Raw genomic sequence first — 23,739 nt, forward strand, 5'->3', positions numbered from 1 at the left:
CTTTAACTAGCTAATTCAGTAAATGGCAACTTGCTAATTGGTAACACAATGCATTGATAGCACTAGCATAGCATAGCAATTGCTAAAAAAGTTTGGCAATATATAACATTTAACATATATCTGTTCTCAAACCAAGCTCATTCTCCACTCGTCACCATGATGGTAACCCTCCAAAAAAGAAAGAAAAGAAAAAACAGAAAATCTTTTAAATTACCTCAGCAAAACATTAAACATTGTTAAATCTCCCACCAAACATTAATCTTGCACGAAAATCATTATATAACACTTAATTATATATAATTATATAACCCTATCGAGTGTCATGGCAAAGCATGCTGGGAAATAGAAATCCCAGCTCAGTTTCAGTTAAATTTTTAAGTTTGTCTAAATTAAAAGAAACAAGTTCATAAAACTCAAAACAGTGAAACAATTCCGATTACTTAAAATGTGTCAGTTTTGTGAACTCAAAAGAAAAAGAAAGTTCTAAATACTCATAAAAGTTAATTTGATTGAACTGTTTAATTTAGGTTTACCCTACTCAAACCAATTAATTATTTTGAGCATTAGGGTTTATATGCGGATAGTGGCAACCCTGGCTTTTGACTGGTCAACACAACGTTCCAAACATGGTAAAACACACAATGTAGCAACAGCCTTGAAATGAAGCACCTGTGTATATCATTGCACAGCCTGCACAACACCAGTTGACTACTATTAAACTATATCTTCCAGCAGAAGAAAGGAATTTAATAACAGAACATTTTAGTTTACAAAATTGGATCCGTTTTTATTTTAAACTTTTTATAAAAAATGTATAAAAGCAAAAAGGCATTCGAATCTGAGCAGCAAATCATATATTTCTCATCTAAAGCCATTTCAGCCTATGAATGAACTAAAAATAAGGAACATGGACATTCCTGATATTTGCTGACCTGTAACAGAATCCAAGGCCGCAATCTCAGGTGCCTAGTACCCTCCATGTCTTTTACCTGGGTCTTTAAGGTTTCATTACCACGGTAAAGACAGGAAAGTTGAACACTGAAAAGGATCCATTGATGTAACGCTCACTGACTCTGAGATCAAAAGAAACTCCTTTGGATCAATTTTTCCTTTGCTTTGGAATCTACCTTTTCTCATACCAGTCTTTAATTAAATAGGACATTGTTGTCTAGGTATGAAAAAGGGCCAATTCAGGCACGTCATCGCAAAGGAATCCAGACTGGCCCGTACCTGACCCCCCTTAAGACTACAAAAGCCCCCGTCCACCACGCCGGCTCACCTCCTCACTTTCAAACCAGGTGAACCATTAGCGACCGAGATGGACCTGTCAGATCTTGAGAACGAGGGAGTATTGGGCGAGGAAAGGAGGATAGATGTGTTCTCCCCTCCTCAGGACGTGCCCGAGCGCCCTCATTCATGCGGCAGGGGGGTGATACCTTGAGTGTTTGAAGCAGAGAGACTTGTAGATCTGAAGGGCCAAATGAAAGGCAAACAATAAGCAATCTGTTTGTCCACCCCTGCAAAACGGCACTCGCCTTTCATCCGCCGGCTCCCATTTCCGCGGGTCGCGACTTTCCTCAAACATCAATTACTGTTACGTACGCCGTTTGATCTCGGGGCTTCTCCTTGACATAGTATCGGGAGGCAGACTTTTAGTGTGTGTGTGCTAAGACAATGCACCAATTGTGAGTGCTTTCCCCCCTTTCTTTAGTTTTCTACTCTTTATATTCTGTATAAACGTGCGTGTTTAGTTTGCACTATTTATTTGGACCTCGCAGGAAATGATCTGATGCCTCTCCACAACTTCAGCACTCTTGCATATTCAAGAAAAAGGGCCCTTTTACAAACTGCTTGCTTTATTCATCTTTAATCTGTCACCACATGCAGTGCTATGCTATAATAAGATATTTAAAATGCTGTCGTTCTAAAACTTGTACACATTCATTATGTTTCGGCTAATTTTATTATGCTAACAGTTACCCATAATAATTTATAATATTATTTTATAATATGGTTTATAATTATATTTTTATGTTTATCATTATATATACATTATATATTATAATATTTTACAATAATATAATAATGTATTATAATTTAGCAATTGGCAATAGTGTAAATTATATAATAATAATAAAAATATTGCTAATATTATGGTGTATTTTAACTGTTAAATATTTTACTATAATTTGTACACAAACGATTTAAACTTTTTATTATATAGATTACTGTGTAAAAGTTTGGGGTCTGTAAGATATATTTTTAAAATAAATTAGCTTTTATTCAGCGCACATTACAAGGGCGAGCAATACATTTATCAAAAGTGACAGTATATTAACTATTATATTGTTTATATTTGTTATAATGGACAATGGTGTTTTTGTTATATAATGCTATTCTATATAATAATAATTAATTAATATGTCTTCAAAAATGAACTGAGAATTATTTAAATCCACACAGCTGTATCACTTAAAGTAGGCAACGAAAAGGAAATTCATAAAAGCTGAATCAAGCATACTGATTTTTTTTTTTTTTTTTTACTTTTTTTACTTTATTGTAGACATGGCTGGCTGCTAAAAATACTCAAGATGCTTGTCTTCTGTTTTTTTTTGTTTTTGTTTAAATACACGCCAAGAAGTAGATTCATTTATCTCTCCAACCCAAGTCCAGCGTATCCACAACTTGTATTTTTCAAAGTATGACTAATTTGCCAGTTTATTTGGCTTGCCGGCTGTCGCAGAAAGCAAAACCAGTCGCGTCGTTGTTCATTTTCAGCCGTGAGAGCTCATCAGGGGAGCGTACGGCCCTCTGGGGAGCAGAAGTGCCCCGCGCTTCCAAATCCATGCCGAGCGTTTTAAGCAGAGGATAAAGGAATGTTCTTCGGCCTTCTTTTCTGCGCTAGTTCACGTATTCCGTTGGAGGCTAAATTTTTAATGAATTAGATCAAGGTGACATCCATTGTCTGAACCTGGGGAAAAAGACACAGGACGTGGGCCATCACTTCCTCCCAACCTGATTTGTGGGGAAATTTCGAGAGCGGAGTGCGAGAAGGCATCACATCGTCACTTAATGAATTACTTAATGTGTCCCTCCGTTGTTTAATTGAATTAATTAGGGGCCTAATTGGGCTGAGTGATGATGGCTTCCAGGGCTGAGGAGCCCTTGATGAGCCCAGGGTACAGTTCTGGAAGTGTGTGTGAGACAGTGAGTAACACTGGGAAATCCTCTGGGACGCACACACTAGCACAGGACCACGAGCAGAAGGCCTTCTGGGAGTAGATCCCTCCCTCCTCTTCCAGAGGGCCACATTCTGCCGGTGGGCGGCAGTCACCACCAGTGCTGATTAGAGATGTGCAAAACTACATATTTTCAGTATGGATGGGTTCCCAACTTTATGTGCTTTATCAACATTTATTAACACGCTGAGGAAGTAAATGGAGCTTCTCTTTGATGAAATCTGGTCACATGAGATGCATTTGAGATGCATGTAAATACCAGGTGAACAGCGATTTGTGTCGGCTGTTTGTTTGAGATTGGATCTCCCGAGACGGATGTTAGTATCAGGTGTAAAGTATGTTACCAGGTACACTTACCTCTCTCTCTCTCTGTGTGTGTGTGTCTTTGTTTGCTCAACAGGATTGACAGCAGCAGCAATGGCTGAAGCAATGAAACTCCAGAAAATGAAACTGATGGCCATGAACAACATTCACGGAGCAGGAAGCCAGAACGGTACAGAGTCCGAGAACGAGGAGCTGAACTCCAGTGCAGGTAGATAAGTCATACTTCAAAAGTTTTGCAAAACCATATAAGGTATATATTAAAACTTTTATTAATTAAAGACACATTAAATTGATCAAAAGTGACTGTAAAGACATTTATAATTTGACAAAACATATCTAATTCAAATACATACTAAAATATAAATATAAATACTAATAAATACAAAATGCATCACTGTTTCCACAAAAATATTAAGTAACACAACTGTTTTCAACATTGAAATATAATAATAAAGAAATGTTTCTTGAGCAGCAAATCATCATCTTAGAATGATTTCTGAAGGATCATGTGACACTGAATAATGATGCTGAAAATTCAGCTTTGATCACAGGAATAAATTACATTTAAAATATAAATATAAATTTAAATAGTTATTTCAACCAAAAACATGAAGTGTGTGCAATTTATTTTAATATATATATATAAACAAAAAAATTTATGAAATAAATTAATTAGTCAAATTTATTATTGATTATTTATGATCGATAATTTGAATGGATTTCATAAAAATAAAACCAACTAAAATAATAGAATTGTAGAACAAGAATCATTAAAGGAGACATATCATGCTTTTAAATCGTTCCTTTTTACATATAAATCATACATTTGTAGTCTATATAAAGCGGAACTGCAATGCTTGGGTCTGAATTCCTCATTATTATAGCTCCACAGGCCCCTTTTCTACCCCTTTTCTGATGTGCGTCTGAGAGCAACTCGTTTTGGTGCGGTCTCTTTAAATACAATTGAGACACTTCATACCCCGCCCACACTCGGTTCAACTCCACCCCATTCGGCCATTTTTGTAGTTTGATAGCTGAGATACGATTATCTAGCGGCACAGAAACGTTTTATTCACACGTTATTAACAAAATGTCAACAACGGAAGACTTGTCCAGCCAGCCTTACATGTTCGAGCCAGAGTCGGAGCCGGAGCGAGATGAAAATGAAGACGACGAACCTGTAGAACAACGTCTTCATATGGATGTATATCGCAATGGTGTGTAACTGTATTTACACATGAAACATTGGTCTTCCGACCTTTTACCACCGTGTCGATTTATTTTGATTAATATGTGTGAGGGAGAGAGAGCAAGACAGCGTCTAGTTTGGAGACGGTGAAGTCTTGTTTACACTTTCGCCTGGCTCCGAGAGAGAGTGCGCGCGCGACCGGGGTCTCTCTCTCTGCTCGTTCTTTCAGTTAAACATGCGCCCTGTCCTATTTTTTACAGTCTATGGCCCTGTCACAAGCGCGGCAGTTCATCTACATTAAACGGTGTAATGAAGCGTGTGGGTTACTACATCCAACAACCGAACATTTTAACTTACCCTCTCGTAACTTCTGCATCCTTTAGCTTGGACTACACAATTGCAGCGAGAAATAAAAATGGCGGATTGCTCGAAGTGTTGGGCCGGAAGTCAATGTCCTTATTTGGCAGTTCCACTGCAAATACTGTGACGTAATAGTTCAAAAAACGTCATAGAGAACAGAAAAATCGGAACAGGTTGAAAAATATGACCAAAACAGAATATAAAGATATCAACGAAGCACCTGAAGAGAATAATTTCAAATTTTCTGTACTTCTAAACACTCCAATTATACAACAAAATGCATTTAAGGGCTAAAAAAGTAGATTTAGCATGATATGTCCCCTTTAAGAAAAATCTGAATTTGAATCACAGAGTTGTCAAATTCCCATTCCCCATTGACTTTGAAGCAAAACTCTAATAATAGTTTATCAAATGCACGTTTGACACTATCAATTGTAGTTTCACTATTCTAGTTTCTTGCTGTGTTCTCACAAACGCTAGGCATATGAGTTATTACACCTGCTGTAGATCGTTAGATCACTATTGAGCTTTCAACCTGGTAATCAAACGCATCGAATCCATTGCAGCAGCAGAACTCATTTCTGATGTGCAGGGGAACACAGCCATTAGCTTTGACCAGTTTATGACTCACTAGCTTTGAATCACTTACCAGCGCAGGCCATAGATATTCACAAAATGAAAATAAAGAGCACTGTTAGGATGCGTTCAACAATCTAATCACTTCAACACACGCACGCGCACAGGCACGTGACCTGAGGTAATGGGTTCTTGCCCACGCAACCCTCTCCTTTCTGCTGAGCTTTATTGAGGCTAATGACGTCTTTAATGTTCCCCACCTGACTGTGCATTTAGATTGTGATGTTACCATCACCGCGCACACACACAGAGTAAAATGTCATTCTTTATTATCACAGTCAACAACTGCGAGCACAGACACAAATGCCAGCCGTTGTTATTGCCAAGACCAATAACGCTTACAAACACACACAAACATGAACTGAAGCACAGTGCGTGTGTGTGAATATGTAGAGGGAGATATTAATACCAGCAAGTCACTCGTCATATCAGTTTGCAAAGGTTTTAAAATTGTATTCAAACACAATACTACACATTCTTACCATATAAACTCTTCTGGTGTTTTCAAAGGGCCTAAAATTAACATGAGTAAAAATCACTGTTGTGCCGGTAATATTTTTATGAATTCTAACAATGCAATATTGCGAAAACATGGATGTGAACAAACGTGAACGAGGGTCTTAATCGTTGCCGGGCCAGTGCTGCATCATCACGAAAGTTTAAGCTTTGCCAATTTAAACATTCAAGCGCATGAAGACGCGAAAGGGAACTCACTTCGTTTCTCATGCACTGTGGGAAGTTTTCTGTGCATAAAGACAGCACTCGATACTGAATTGAGCTCTCTTTCACGTTGTATTGCACTTGAAAGAACAAATTCACAATTCAAATTATTCTAGTAAACATAGTCGGTTATGTCTTAAGTGAACGTAAACAGTTGAGAAAGAATACACGTGTACCGTATCAGCAGCCTATATTGGATCCGAGCAGCTCTTAAAGTGACAGCAGCCTAATAATGCTGCTGCTGTTTGTGTTGTTAATGTTAATCAAACGACAAAAGGCAAAGCGAAAATCACTCACTGCTCTTGTCTGAACAACCTTTTTTATTTTTTAGTAAGGATTAATCTATGTTCAATTTATACAGTGACGACTATGCAGTGATTATTTTACATTTATTTAATTTTTAAGTCACCGGCCATTGGCAAAAAGTTTCTCACTCCTGTCCAGATGTGTTATATTGTGTTTTGGTCGTTTCAAGTTTAAGTAATTGTTCAGTCCTCATTAAAAATCACAGCCAATCAGAACACTTTGTAATATACGGTTAAGATTTGGTCCAAATTCATTTTTGCTGTAGGTGGGACTATCCAGTGCAAGCAACCAACAAAATGTTTTAGGACTGTTTACAGAGTTTTTATGTAGTTGAAGTAATGTAAAAATCAAATGATGTGCAATTACAAGTGTTACCGCCATTGGCTCTGTTACATTGGTTTCAGATGTGGCTCATCTAGTCAGAATCAGTGACGGAACTATGGCTTAACAAAAAGCTGTTCCTGCTGTAGATCAGCACTGGGGACTGAATACAAATCACCTTTGAATTCGGTCCATGCGTACAGCAGCGTGTGGAGAGAAACAGAGTGTGTGTAGTGACAGAAAGATGATGGCGTGAGAATAAAGAGCAGGAGAGAGGAAGAAGAACCAGTGCCAGGGGTGGAGAGAACACGTCTGTCTCGCACTCAATCACACATCCTCTAATGTACTCTGGCTGCCGATAGAGCTAATGTTGATGATGAGAGAGATAGAGAGAACTGCATCAATGGAAGCTGAGAATCACACAGAGTCAAATTTCACTCGTGTTTGCGGATGTCAGCGTGCTGAGTGAACAACAGTCCCGGGCCGTGAAACACAGTAAGCACAGACCCAGCACTATAGGCGTTTGTTTGTGTGGTGTCAGATCTGATAAGGTTGACACTTCAGGGCTAGATTAACTCTTTCTGATGGCTTTTTGAATTTCCAATCAGGGTGAATTACCATTTGCAACCATGTCATGTATTTAAGAATAAAACAAAAAAGTTATTCAGCAAAAAAAAAGTTAGTACCTGAATGTCTAAATAACTGTCAGTTAACATGTAAAGTCACCATTTCTCCAACAAACAACAAATGACAGACTAGAAATCATGGAGAATATTTTGAGCTGCGTGAAGTAATGATCTAATTTGAGCTTTGGGTCCAATTAAAAAAATATTTGAACTTTTGCGGCTAGACCATGTGCGATCGCCCAATCTGATGTGATGTATTCTTATCCAAATGAATTTGAAGCGAGAATTACTAATATTTTGGCACTAAACGTTATTCTTTAAACAACATTTCTGTTAATTGGACAGGTGCAAATAATGATGTCTAAAATGATTATTTTATAATTATTGGACAATTATTTACATTGGTTAGCCTTACAACGTGTCCTAACCAGACCATAAAATTCCAGCGACAAATAATTTGTCTGTCCACACCAGTCTCGTCGCATCAAAATCAATCAAAACCCACAGCCAATCAGAACAACGTGTGGGCGGAGTCTCACGGCAAGTGCAGAGCACCAGAGAGTAATCTTGACGGCACTCTCAAGAAAATGGATAAGTAGGCTACATAATCAAATTCACAAATATTACACCATTTAAACATTATTAAAATACATAGGCTACTGAGTTACTAAAACAATCTTTGTCAAAGAATACACTTGTTTGTTCACAGTTTGAACGTTTTTGTTTCCATTTGTTTCATTTCAAGATCTGAGGTGAATTATCCATTGTTGCTTTTACAGGTACAAAGCTGGGAGCACTAAATGCTTTTAACATTAAATTAAGCACATAAACAGTATCTGAGATTAGCATTGCCACACTTTGTGTTTGTTGTTCCAGCATGACGTCGCAGAAAAACAGAAACCGTTAAAATAGAATAAGAAGAGAAAATAGAAAAAGATACCTTTTATCGCGCGTCGCAGCGCGTGTAGTTAGGACACGGTGTTAGAAAACCTGATGTTTATGTGAATATTGGAGATGGTGGAATGTTGGCTTAAAGGAAAGTTATATTTTTTAATTTTTCACCTTTCTTGAAAACAGTATAGAGTTGAAAGGAAGCAATGAGTTAGAGAAAGTGTAGACAGAATTGGAAAGGACCACAAGTTGGGACTGGAACTCAGGTCACCTGAATTGCGACTGCTCCACGTGTGTGTGTCTGTGTCCGTGTCCATTTAAGCTCATGAACATTCACTAAAAGCCACACAATTCGAACACGAGGTCTTTAATGAACAAATACGCAAAAGACAGAACATTGTGAAGGACAGGCGTTTGAACGAATGAGGGGGCAGATTCCGTTAATGTTATTTTTAATTGGATTCTCCAAGCCAAAGCTGTGGAGTTCTTAGGAACTTTGAGGAACCAGAGAGACATTTGAGAGAGAGTTTTGGACCAGACTTTTAAAGTCTTCAAAAGCAAGCCACACCACCCAAGTTACACTGGATTGGTCATTGGTGTGCATGGTTTGGAGTTGAGAGGTGGTGAAGGGGGGGTGTCTTGGAATCAGATCTAGCTTCCTTGAATCCCTGAAGTTAAACAAACACCCTCTGAAGTCGTCCGACAACTTTAACCTCTCTCTCTTTTTGCCTCACTCTCTCTTGTGCGCCGCCAAGACGCTGCTTGCTCGGGTACAGCTACAAAGTCCCGATGGCGCTTTTTCCTGTTCCTTTTTTGTTTCTTTACATTCCCGCAAGATGTGTTTTTGGTCCCCTCCCCTCTCGATCTTGGTGGTGAGCCTTTTGCTTTTTTTTAGAGAGAACTTCAAAGGGGAAACGGCTAATCTGTGCTTTTCCTCCACTGTGTGGATCGTGCCACAAAAAGCCTGAGCTATCTACAGCAGGCAGTCAGCACAGATAGGCTTGATTTCAATCTCCCTCCTCACTCTGTCCGCTCAAACGTTAACCCCACCCTTGCTGCCAGAGCGCGCGAAATAAAGAGCATTGAATCAAAAAGCAAAACGACTCGCAACAGCGATGTCTTTGACAGGGGCCAAAGAGATTTGATGAAGTATTTGGCATGGAAAAACACAGTCTGCCTTTCCCCCCCTGAGTTTATCCAGTAGCACAAAGCGTACCGGAGTTTGTTCAGCGACTCGCAGTCGGTGTGCGGTTTCGGTTGCAGAGTGTGTTAGGCAGAGAACAATGTTTGCGCTAATACGGTTGCAGCAGCTCTAGAAGGTGAAGTGAGTTAATGGGGGCTCCTGTGAAATTGTGTCTTTAAATATAAATACAGCTCTAAAAACCCCTGTTAACAAGAAGAAAGAGGGCGAGAGAGAGGGAAAAAAGGAAAAGGAGTAACATGTGTTTCTTGTCGGAACGGCAGTAGAAGAATTGGCGAACGAAAAGGGACTCATTGGTCTAATGGAGAACTGTCAGGGTGAATCACTGTCACAAATGACATCAGAAAAGAACTGATATATTTTTTTGTGGAGCGACTGACAAGTTAAAAGAGAAATCCCATGCATTATTTAAACGGGCTCGGGAATCTGTCAGCCATGTGATTTGCCGCGTTAGCAAAAACCAGGTGTGTGGAGAGAGAGAGAGAGAGAGAGAGAGAGAAAGAGAGAGAAAGAGAGAGCATGCAGAGATTGCGGGTCTCAGAGTTGTATATGTTGCAAATCCCTAACTACCAAAGTGGTCAGCACTTTTATTTCTTCTTTTCTTTGTCTCTCACCTATCCTTTCATTTTGCCATCACACTTTCAAGAGCTTTTCTGTCATCAGAGAGCAACTGTCACTCTTATTAAATCAGATTGGATTGTCCTAGTGTTGCCACTGAGGACCAACTCACTCGCTCATCTCTTTTTCTCACTCATACCCTCATGTAGCACCAGCTAAACTCACTATCCTTTCCGACATTTCCCGAGCAAGAGTAATATTTGAAATTGGATATATGTCCTGGATATTTCTTGACAGTTTTTACGTGAGATTCACCCTTAGACAGACGACTCATCCTTACCTACAGTATAATCCCATTGTAACCGGAGACACTTCTCCCTCCTCTCAGCTCACATAAACGGCATCATCTGATCTCTGCTTTGTTTTATGTAAAATATTGAGCATGTCGAGAGCAAGAGGGATCAGTGTTGATCTTGTGGCCGAGGTGGGGGAGTATCAGTTTCCTGTATCACTCCAGCGGAGCAGCTCTGCGAGAGTTGAGCTCACCTTATGAACTTGGGTTCAGGGTCAGAGATTTGTTAGAAAAAGAGAGAATTTGGAGGGAATGGTACCTGGGTATAGATGTGATTTCACATTCTCTTTCAAAATGGAAACATTTTGTGGGATTCCGAGGAACTGACTATGGATTGCCAAATGGTTCGATAATGGTTTATGTTGGCCATGTTTCTAAAATTGTATTTTATTTGGGAGACTGATTGGTAAATTGTGTAGAGTGATGGGACATTGGCATGTTGCAGGCCAGACTCAAATCATTTCATCCACATGAGCACCATAGCTTAATGCGTCTGGAGTGAGCGTCTGGTTCAGTTTATGTTTACAGTTTATTACACTCAATATTTACATATATATTATTCACTAGTACATATATATATATATATATATTTATCATTTATACATTTAGCATAACAGACCATTTAAAATGCACATTATTTAATTTTGACCTATGTTTATATTTGTGGGAAATCGGTTATTAAGGTCATAATAATATAATGTAAAATGAAAATTGTGATCATTAGTGACCTTTATAGTTACAACAGTGACTTTGGAAACAGAATTACTTACTACTCTTCTGCCTAAACACATGTAGTGCTTTAAATATAAAGGGCACTTACGTAATTAATTAAGTGAAGAACCTATTTCAGTATTTCAATTAGTTTTTTTTTTCTCTGCCACTTAGTCTGCTCTAAAAGTCCTGTTAATCTTTGAGAAACTTAATTTTTGCATATTCTAAAGGCTATGTTATAGTTTGACCTTTGATACACAAAATAATCAATCACAATATATTCCTTTTTGACTTGTAGATACATTTTACCCGAGTAATAAGTTCAGACAGGTCAGAGTAGGTCATTAATCAACTATTATCTTGTACAACATCTTGTATGCAAGGTGACATTCAGAAGTCAGAGGTCCGCATTGCCCCATGTGGCCAGAATATTAAAATCAAGAACAGAAAGGTGTCAATACTGTTTAACATTCTCATCATTAGAAAATAAATGGTTTAGGCTATTCCCAACGTGTAACACAAAATATTTAAATGTGATTTTGAGGTAAATGTTATTTTACAAATTATTATTCAGACATTAGCTTTTTTTAGGTGAGATGCACATTGGAGATCGTCTGCTGTTATCATATTAGTCTCTTTAGTTTGTTGTGCTGACTGAAAATCTGAAATCAGAAATCTCCCCCAATTTGTCCTCTGACTGAAATATTTGCCCAGATCCAGCTATCCAAAATTAATGTGCCATAAATCATCATCCCCACAGGGACAGGAGCTGCTTGCTGACCATTGCCGGAGATGAGCGCCCACATACTATGGTTCCGCTCACACTTTTACACTATACACGGAGGCATACTCACATAGATAACATGTCAGGTATACCCCATTTTAAAATTGTAACAGCAACCACACACACTCAAGCGCGCAAGAAGCTGAACAGCTGAACACTATAAGTTCATACACAAACCTGTGGAGCAGAGCTGCATTGATTACCCAGCCTGTCCATCAGGACGCAGTGTGTCAGATAAACAGATGGCTCATACAGCAAAGGACCATATGAAGGACCTGCATTATCTTCACTCACCAGCCTGTGCCACATATTCCTTGCACTCCTGCAGGTTAAACCCGCTCTTGACTGCTTCTCTGTTACCTTGATTTCCGGATGACCGTGCAGTCATCCTGAATTAATGTGTCACCGAGAATGAACTCCTCTTCTGGCAAAAGAGAGATTTGTTGTATATATTTCATGTGGGGAAAACATGCCTCTAAATTGCTTTCATTGAGTTGACTCAATTTATAAGGATTTACCCTATTGGACAGACTTAAATGAATAGTTCACAAGTCCCTGGTCACTGTGAACTGTCAACTATTACTATTTTTTTTTTAAATTCCTACTTTTGCATTCCACAGTAGATACATTATCTCAAGTAATTCTCACCTTCCTCTCATCCAGAAGTGTGTGAACAAGTTAAGAGTGGCTAAGGAGTATGTAACAAAGTGCTTGTGAGTACGCGCTTATGTCCAAAGCTTCTGTATTTAGTCCCAAACCCTCGGTTCAGCTAATGGGAATCCATCCCGCGTAATGACCCACAGTTCCTGTCGGTAATGAGATGTGGGAATTGCCCGTCCATTCGACCAGATGATGCTGTATTAACGGACTGGGCCAAGCAGGATGGACGGGGGGCCGCCTGAAGCCCCAATGCCCCGCCTCATTTTTCATCCGGCCGACACCAGAGCTGGCGTAAAGGTCCGAAGGGGGATTGATTTCAAATGAGCCTCAAAATGACGTCTAATGAAAGCCCATAAAGACGTGGGGCTCTCCACTCCAAAGCAGTCAAATGAGCCACGATCTATCGAGGATAAACTCTTGACGAGTCCTTGCTTCCGGATGAAGGTGGCTACTCAACCTCATCTACGAAATTGTCTGACAAATGTATGCATTTACTGGTCAACACGTATGCTCTAAGCTACATTTCCCAAAAGTGTGGTGCATGAGAGTCTCCTGAGCCCCCATCTTCGGTGGCGCTCATTGATATGTAAACGCAGGGCGATATCAAAGAGACATCTTTTCAGGCTTTCTGTGAAGCGAGCACTACTTATGATCAAAGGATAGTCGCCGTAAACCGTTCAAAGAGAACAGAGTTCTCTGATGGCCATTAATGTGTGTCTGTGATAAGGGTAAGTGAAAGACTGTGCCATCTTATGCAGCACAAAAGGCCTGTGAGAAACACAATATAGGACTCAGTTAGCGAGGCTGATGAGATGTTGAATATTCAGCTGTAGGTGAAGGTATAAATATGACATTCATTATTGAGAGGCCTCTGCAAGAATAGTTACTTATTTACCAAAGAAAAAAGATCCAGAAACTCACCTGGGTTTTTAGGATGCATCTTTGTTCCTATTTTCAAACTTTTTGTCACTTGGTGTTCACCAGGGCTCTATCCTTAGTCCACTCTAACTTTTCCTCGTTCAGTAAAATAAATGCATCTCTTGTAAAACTAGTGTGCAGTTGTTCTCACACAGATGTCATCAAATAAGTTTGCACTTAGTGCAATTATTCTGAATTAAGGCTAAAATTTAGAACCAAGTGAAGCCCCATGCATGAGAATATTTCTATGTACACTGTTATTAGTGAATAAGACTCTTCTACCAAATTTACTTCACTGTTTTAAGTGTTTAGTTTTATATCAGTATAGAAATGTGCTGTAGCTTTCGCTCCTGTCAAAGCAGTGCATCTCCTTCAACCTTCTACCTACTTCTCACAGCAATTAACACTTCATTAAAAGAGCTCTTTAATCATTTTCACTTTCAATTCAAACACTTTTACGTCGGGCCTCTTGTGGATTGCTCTCTCATTGTTCAGGGAGGGAATTAATGACTTAAAATTTATATGTTTTTCCCCCTTGATCGCTCTTCTTCATTATTACTTCTTTGTTATTCCGTGTAAATAGATTTTTTGCACCCCAAACTCAAAGCTCCATGCTCTCCTATGGGGCTTTGAGCGGAGGTGTTTTCATAAACTTGTAAAGACATCCATGCTTTTGTGTCTTCCAAGTCATCATAACATCATAACACATCATCATAACATAACTCTTCTATAGAGCTGTTTGCGAGTGAGTCTCTCTACTTAATGAGATTTACCATTGCTCCACGTTGAATCTATGCAACTGACCTGGGATGGATGTTAACGATTAGATGTGGCGTATTGCATTAGGTGCAACATGAAACAGCAGCATATTTGGGGTTGACTCGTCAAAGTGCTTTCCAACAGCAGCATGGTATGCTTGATTACTAGGAAATGTGTCATAATGGAATTCAAGATAGTTGGCATGGAAGTGAATGCATAGCAGTTAGTCATATACTCAGTGGGGTAAGATGTACCGGCCCCTTAATCGAGTAAACCGTGCATTATTTTGGCCATGTGACCATATATTTAGAAAAGACCTCTTAGATACGCCTATCTACGCTTTGAGAAAAATGTGAACCAAAAAACTCCTGGTCAAAGTAAATTGGCAGGTAAACAGAAATTTGTGTCAACGGAAATTTATCCAGGCCTAAAAAAAATATATCAGACATGTTGGGAAATTGTAAATATATAAAACTGTCACTTATTTGGCTACAATTTAGCCATGAATTAAGCCGTGAAACCTTTTCCCCAAAATATAGCTATGGGGTAAAGTGGCAGTGCTCAATTAGTTATAGTAAAATAATAATAATAATAATATGATATTGAAAAAAAATTTTGTGAAAAATATTGAAAATGGTTTCACTAATATGCATATATTCTGAATATCAATGGTTTATGAACATGTAAAACAAAACAAAACAAAAGCATCTTGCAATGGAATTGAACTCATGTTCATATTTTAATAAAAATATTTTTTTAATTCAAATGTTCATATTTTCCCCAATTATTCAACTTGTGTCACTGGACTTTTCTAAGAGATCATATTTTATGGTCTAAAGTTATTGATGCTTTCTTTAAATTGAGTTGGTAGGAGACATCCTGAAATATTAGCATATTAGTTTTACCTCAATTCTCCTTGCATAGAGGATGATTTGAAAGTGGCACAGCTTTCCCCCACTCTCTCCTACAGTCTTGTGTCCTCTATTCCAGGGCAGGTTTTGTGTATATGTGTTGTTACCTGCTTGCATCATATCGCACAGCGCAGATCATTCTCATACAGTGGGACTGAAGGAGATTCACGCAGATGTCGCATCGCCATGGCGGCTGAGACTGATGTATAGCAGTGAAGGTTGTCCTCCTCAGGGGGCTGTAGTGTGTGAGGTGTGTGTGGGGACATCTGTGCAGAGCAGGGTGGATTCTGCGGGGAGGGCAGCCAGAGGGGTGTCTGGAACAGTGTAGATGGATATAGAGAGCTCAGCGGGCGCCTCACAAAGCATTGAAAACACGCTGCCACTCACATACGCATGTACGCATCAGCCTCCTAACCAGAAAACCTGTAAGATAGACACAGATCATGTCACTCTTAACACTGAAAACTGTGTCTGAACCCATGGTACATATAGAAAAGATACCCTTCCAGACTTCAAAGATGACAGTTCTGATGTACTGCAACATATTTCAAATAAAATCTCTACTGGGGTTAAAGCCAGGTGCAACTTGAAACAGGAACTTGAGACTGCACAAGCCCCTCCCACTCCCGGACATCTCTTGTCACAGTCACCACAGCGATCCGCAGAGCAGGCGAGCAGCGTCCACGTCTCCCGGACTTCCCTTAACTGGTGACAGCCAGGTAACGATCGTGTTTGCCCTAAACTTCGACACTGTTTGTCACCGCTGTGAAATTAAAACACTATTTAAAACATCTCAATACAGCCAGCCTAACTTAGGCAGTAGCCCTCTATTAAAGGTAGGGTAAGCAATTTTCAGAGAGGCTAGCAATAGCGACCAACTTTGCCTTCCCACCCTCCCTTCAGAGCGTCTCCAAAGCCACGCCTCCTTTAAAACACGCGAACAGCAAGGAGCAAACAAAAGTGTCACGAGAGACGGTGTTAAACTACCTCATATCTCAAAGCACATAACGTTACAATAATAATGAACATAAACAACTTAAAGAGCTCTGATCTGTACCACCTGACTGCTGCAGGTTCATTTCGTTGTTGATAGTGTAGCCATTTAAACGCATAAATTCGATATATTCGACAATATATGAAAGAATGCCGCTCCTAATGTTTTGTTCTTTGTTTATTTTACGATTAAAGTTCTGTTTATTGTCCACCATGTGGAGGATAATGCAGTTTTACGGTTACTACAAATAAAGCTCTTTCTGATTTTGCTATGTTAGCAACTTGACAAAATAGTGTTGTCTCTGAGGCTAGCTACAAACATGTTAATCACGGTAAATCAAGAAAACAAGAATAACAGTGATTAGTTTTCTGTAGATGCAAAGAGTTGCTCACCTGTCTAATAAAACACATAATATATTAAAGCATCTTTGGTGTTTCCATGGTTTCTACGGAACGAAGGAAATTGAATCGGATATGACGTCACTGACAGGTGAGGCAATGACACGGTCCGTTACACTGTTTAAATCCAGAGAAATCAGCAATTTTAACAAGTGTTGGAAACATTTGGGATAATAAAAGTACACAAGTCAACAAAATATATAACATTGTTATACAGAAAAATTTATTGTGCCTTACATATTGCGCCTTTAACTAAAACTAACACCATAAAATATTTTTGCTACCTGAAATTTTTTTAACTGCAAAAAATGTAACATTTTATTTCAGCTAGTTCAACATTTCTCATTTTCATTTAGTTTAACTTGATGTACTAGAATTGCTCAAACTAAAATTGAAATAAACATTAATAATACTATATAGACATAAAAAAACAATGCCTAATAAAACAAAACAAATAAATTTGCCATTTTGTGCACATTTGTCATAAAATCATATTATATTATATTATATTATATTAATTGTATTATTTTTTGTTGTTGTTTAGTTTTATTTATAAAATATATATTATATTAGGGATTTATTTATTTATATCTCAAAGTTCGAGAATTTGTGTGTGAAGGTCACCTGTTTACACCTATAAGCTGAAATCCACACCGGCGAGATGGACGATAAGGCAGTAACCTGTGCTGTGTGTGTCAGCCGAGTGTATTTGTCATTAGCTTGAATTTGCATGCACCTTGTTGAGCACGAGGTGACGTGACGGGGGGGGGGTGATGCTCGGAAGGGGTGAGGGCAGGGGGGCTTGAGTTTGGCCAAAAGCACAGCTGTACTGCCTGCCGTACTGATTGCCTCTCCTTCTCTCGCCCTCATTTATCTTCATTTCTTCCCAATTACACCAAATTAGCAATAGTCTCAGTTGCATTACCAACTTAATCCCCCCTTTTTTTTGCGGGCTGCATTATGCGGTGGCAGATGATTCCTTGGCGGGAGTCAGGGTAAACAGCCATGAAAATGCCACCCCGGCAGATGGCGAGGCCCACAAGAAATATGACAAACAGAGTGCCAGCGTGCCGTCCTCTGCCCGTACCCGCTACAAGCTGTTAATGCGCTCCCGGACAGTTTGTGTGTGTGTGTGTAGATTTGTGTGTATGAGACTGTAAGGTTTTCCGGCATAACGATATTAATGAATGCGTTTGTGTGTGTGTGTGTCACACAGTATGTTTAGTTTTAAATAGACGGCGGAACCAAAGCAACACCATGAGTTTTGTTGCTATACATGACGAACAGTGAACACGTATGACTTCAGAGGTGTTGTTTGTGGTTTATACGTTTACCATTGACATGCAAGACAGACTGGTTATGTTCAGCACTAATATTGCCTTTTACTCAAGATGAGACCTTACACATATCAGTACCAAATGTAACAATTTAATGGTAACTTGTGGGGTTTTTTTGTTAAACACAACGTGAAATAACTAAAAAATAAACATTGTGACTTGAAACATGGCTTTTTAAAAAATAATATCTGATTCAAATGAATTGTTGTTCTTTTGAGATGAATCTGTTCAATTAATTCTTTTTAACAACTCACCGACTCACTGAACTGAGAACTGTGTTTTTTGAACTTGTCTGATTCGTAAGGATTAAACACGAGATAAATAATAAGAGCAACCGTGGATTTGACTGATGAATAGCAAATAGTTTTATTTAATAAAAATATTGAAATTATGTTTATGATAAATGGCATCACATTGTTATGAATGGAATTAATGTAACACAGGCAACATATCCAAAACCAAAGCAGTGTCTTCTTCAGTGTTTTGCTTTGAGCAACATTGAAACAACATTGTTCGAAACAACTGATTTGCTGAAATGAATCGGGCCAGGCTAACATAGCAACATTGGCCCAATGGAGTTTGGGGTGGGATGTCCTTTTTATCCGAGATCTAGTCAATAATTTTGCATTGTCAAAATTATTGTCACACTTGTCCTGGGTCACATTGTGACTCGGGTACCAGAATCCTCCCTGCACTTGAGTGCGAGACGTTTAGCCCAGGATGTTGTTTGGGTTGGATTAAACACACGCAAACACTTGCTGATTTTTCACTGACCAAAGGCATAAACATATGCACACTGTTTACTGACAGAGCCAACATCAGCACATGCGACCGCTCAAACGGGGGCCTGAAGACCCTAAACCCATCACAGGCCCAAACAACACGGCCGAGAAGATGATTCACAAACCACAAAAAAAAGTAATGACCCAGCCCTAAAAAAAAAAAACTAGAATATTTGTATATTTCTCTGATCAAAGCTTGCTCGCTCTTGTTTTGATCTGTCATTTTCTGAAGCATATTTTGTGCTTACTAATGACGTGAGCCTTTTAAGACACCATACTTTTGACCTCAGTGCTAATGCGCTGGCCAGTGTTATATTATTCACACACACGCATGTACTTGAGTCTCCAGGCAGTGAACGGTGGGACTCTGTAGGTGAAGGCAGGCTTAGGTGCCAGATGGTGAGTCTGACTGGCCAACAAACACTCCACTTCAGTGGTTTAAAGGAAAAGGAAACGTACAGTTTCTCCCACACATAAAGGTTAGGACTAGTCGTGATCGTTATATAGCCAAGACCAATCTTTTGGCCGATACTTGCCATTTTTTTATTATCGGCATTGGCCGATAAGTTGTCCTACCTGGATGATGAAGCGTCACAAGAGGGACTACTATTTTGACATCACTTAACAGTTCAGTCAGAAACATTAAGCACTTTAAACATAAAAGCAAACTTAGAAAGTAAACGTTATGTGGAAAAGTATTACAGCGTTTGGCTGTAATATTGTTAATGTTTTGTTGGGTGGTTTTTGCGTTAACAGTCATGGAAATCTCACAGCTTGCACGCCATTCCATGGAAGTGAAGCCACACAATGCAAACAAATGTGTTCCCACTTCCTGACACACCACTGCAATTTTGGTTTACTAGATAAAACGTTATATGGGACAAATTAGAAACCTGAACCCCTCGTGCTCAAAGTTGCCACTGGACCAGGTTCAGAGATTTACTTTTTAGGCAATATTTGCTCACTGGAATTGATTTCCAGGGGCATTTTTTAACTTACCTTATTAACTCTTTCCCCGCCAGTGTTTAAAAAAAGAAAAAGAAAAAAAAAGTTGCCACTGCCAGCGTTTTTTAAATAATTTTCACAAAAATGTCATGGCCCCCAGAATAATTTGTTGTATGAATGTCTTACCATACAATATGTCAAAAGAAAGAACAGACCCTCTGCTATGCTTAAAAAAAATCTTTTAATCTAGCTTCATGCATTTCCATTCAAGTTTCATAAAAAAAGCAACATTTTGAGCAGAAAGCTGAGAAAATCGCGTTTTCGTCAAAGACTATGTCTGGATCGGATCCAGAACAATGATCAAAACACAGATGGGGTAGATCGAGTCCATCAACACCCCTAACGCTTGCACAGTCCTACAGCTCGTCCCGGGTCGACATTTCATTCAGTAACATTAGGCAGTTTTGATTTCTATGCTGTTTAATGTCGATGATCGCGTTATTTTACATATGCATATGATTACGTATGATATCGCTTGTTTCTGGTTCTTCTTCACCTGTGTTTTGATCAGGAGATTCAGTACTCTTTCAGAAGATGTGTCATTCCCCTACCGGAAATTTCCGACTTAAATGTAAATTAAATGCAATAGATTATTCTCAACGCTGCAAAAAATGCGAAAAAATAATTCTGATGCTTTTCATTCATTCCACATTTTACTTTAATCACGACAGCCAATAGAGATTTAGTTTGGGGTATTTTTTGCCCCCTTATCTTGAATTTGAGGGACATTTTTGTCCCAAGCCCCCATTAATTTCTGACCCTGCACTGGACCAACTAGCCATGTTTGGGATTCAATTACTGATCCATGCGTTTATCCACTGACCTGCAAAAACCCAAGACTGATAGAGGCAGATGTAGGAATGAAGTTATCAAATATAGTCACAAGTTCATTTGACCGCCTAAATTAACCGTGAGAATTATAGGAACTTGTTAAATAGGTTCATTTGTAACTGGGAAAAGGGCAAAAGCTCCACCACGGACCTGATTTCTGGATCAACACACCACATTGACTATCAAAACAGTAAGGAATCATTCTGAATTATTTGTGCACAACCTAATTAATATTCATGAGCCTTTGCTACTCATGACGTTCAAGCCAGCACATCTGTGCAAATAAAAATAACTGTTCCTGTAGCTCAAATGGCAGAGGAAACACGCATAGTGATCAAATACCTTGAATGCACCGCAAATAACGGCAGAGAGCGCGTGACCGCGAGTGTTAGTCAAATGGAAGATGTTTTCGGAGTGAGTTTGATCATTGACATGTTAATGATTTTGACAAAAATGCTTGATTTTGGTTAAAGCTACCGGAAAGCTCAGTACGTTGAGTTTCACATGGGGGCAGTGGGGAATAGTGTATCTGCGCACGTGCCCATAGATGCGTGTCGCAATTACAGCAGACTTTTTAAAAAGGGATGCAGTTAACCAGCTCTGTCAGCGTGTGGTTAAGGAGCATCACGGTGATGGACACATTCTCAAAGCATGACTGACGTCTGGACGGGATGCCGAAACATAGACACTCTCCATCTCTCTTGCTTGCTTACTCTTCCTCTATCTGTACTGGCTGGCATCACTTTTAGGCTAATTACTTTAGCAGCCAACACTGGAGGAGCTCTTGGACTAAACCCAAATGGGCCATCAGCACCAGAGCTGTGGATAGTTCAACTCCACACTCGCTCTGATATACTGCATGCTCTCTCTCTCTCACACACACAGACTCGCAGAGACTACCACTGCAGTTAGCCTGTTACAGAGGTCACAGCGCTGAGTTGTGGGATATATATAATAAAACAGAGAAATGGTGCTTTAGACGCTGTGTGATCATTATGAAGCCCGTTTAATGATGTAGTGGAACAGAGTGAGACAAACTCACGCATACATGCACATGTGTTTCTTTACGTGAAGGCACTTTTCTGTCCCAAGAGTTGAATTTTGTAACAGATTTCTTTTCTTTCTTTTTTTCTCAATTGAAGGTCACTTTAAAATGGTCTTGGAAACTTTTTATTGTGCTTTCATTGTTTATTCATGCTCACCATGGCTGCATATATTAGATCAAAAACACAGTAAAAACAGTAATACTGTGAAATATGATTTGAAAATAACTTATTTATATAATAATAACTCCTATTTAAAAATATTTTAAAATGTAATTTATTCCTGAATTTTCAGCATCATTAATCCAGTCTTCAGTGTCACATGATCATTCAGAAATCATTCTAATATGCTGATTTGCTGCTCAAGAAACATTTATTATTATTATCAATGTTGAAAACAGTTGTGCTGCTTATTTTTATTATTATTATTTTTTAATTTTGTGGAAACCATTTCTGCATTATTTGATAAATTAATGCATTGATTTGAAATATAAATCTTTTGTAACATTGTAAATTTACTTTACTGTCACTTTTGATACATTTTATGTTAATGCTTAATAAAAAAATATATATATTTTTTTTATATATATAAAAAAAAAACTTACTGACTCCACCTTTTGAACGGTTGTGCATATACCATAATATTTTCACACACATTACTTCCCTCATTTGTGATGTCCACAAACATATATATTTTAATTAATAAATTAAATGCATGTATGTATATATCTATTTCAATCCGTAAAATAATATGGCTCAAATTGACAATGAAATGCTAGATATGAAACCTTAGCAAGACAATGTCATTTCCACTAGAGAATGTTTTTAAACACAATACATCATGTCAGATGTGATGGAAATGACACTGTTGTGGAAACATTCATGACTTTTAAACAAAAAGGCACAATTCTCCAATGATAAATGTATATACTGTTGGACATTAGGCACTTTAAATAAACTTGTAAGAGTGTAAAAAGCGTGTTTTAAAAGAGTTTATTTTAAGTCCACAGGGCTAAAAATGTCTATTGCTGAAGAAACATCCGTTGGCTATTTAGCACCTATACTGCGGGACCTCTGAGCTCTGCTCGTATGTTCAGAAATTAATTATATTAGACAAGAGCAAATATAGGTCATGTGGAATCTGCAATGCAAACACTTTTGCTCTCTGTCCCTCTTCATCTATGTCTCTCTTAAAGGGATAGTTCACTCAAAAAATACAAATTATGCCATCATCTGCTCATCATCATGACATTCCAGACCAGACTTTTTTTTTTTCCTTCAGAAAACCTCTCACTTTTCCTTGGTTATGTTATTTTCCTTAAACTTGTCTTCTGCCTGTCTTCTGAATAGGAATATTTATAAAACATGAATCCCATTCTAGGAGATTAGAAAGCAATTTCGGAAAATACAGTGTGGACACCGTTCTGGTTTTGCGTTGTAACGTTCAATATTTACATCATGTTGAAGAGAAACTAAAACTGATTACAGTGATATCTATGCATCATTACGCACTGATGGGCCTCACAAATGGCTTCAGAATTCATTCTAAAGCAGTTTACATCCTATTACGACTTCATTACACAGGACACGTATTGCTTATGGATTGTGCATTGATATCAAATGTCACGAACGCACGGTTCCTCCCTCATCGTTTTGTGTTTCATCAGCCGTCCGCCCCACTCATTTCATTTCGCGCGCACACACACACACACACGTGTGTACGCGCTCTCCGCTTCGGCCTCAGGTGTTTGGGCATAGCCATTACTTTATCAGGCTGTTTTTTCCTGCTCATTCAAACGACTCCCCGATGAACGGCGCCCCCGCGTTCTACAGAGAGAGATTTTAATTCGTATTATTATTAAAAGAATCACTCACTGCAATCT

General features: G+C 38.7%; 1 protein-coding gene across 4 annotated transcripts in view; it reads left to right on the forward strand.

The window, feature by feature from the left end:
- The window catches only part of dacha (dachshund a), a 165,572-nt gene that overhangs the window by 98,586 nt on the left and 43,247 nt on the right, over nt 1-23,739 (forward strand). For all 4 annotated transcript variants that reach the window (XM_084136545.1, XM_084136544.1, XM_084136547.1 and 1 more), the window contains exon 3: nt 3,640-3,771. In XM_084136545.1, coding sequence (XP_083992671.1) covers nt 3,640-3,771 — 132 coding nt within the window. The remainder of the gene's footprint in view (nt 1-3,639; nt 3,772-23,739) is intronic.

Source organism: Abramis brama (assembly GCF_963993115.1).
Source record: "Abramis brama genome assembly, chromosome: 15".
Classification (NCBI taxonomy): domain Eukaryota; kingdom Metazoa; phylum Chordata; class Actinopteri; order Cypriniformes; family Leuciscidae; genus Abramis; species Abramis brama.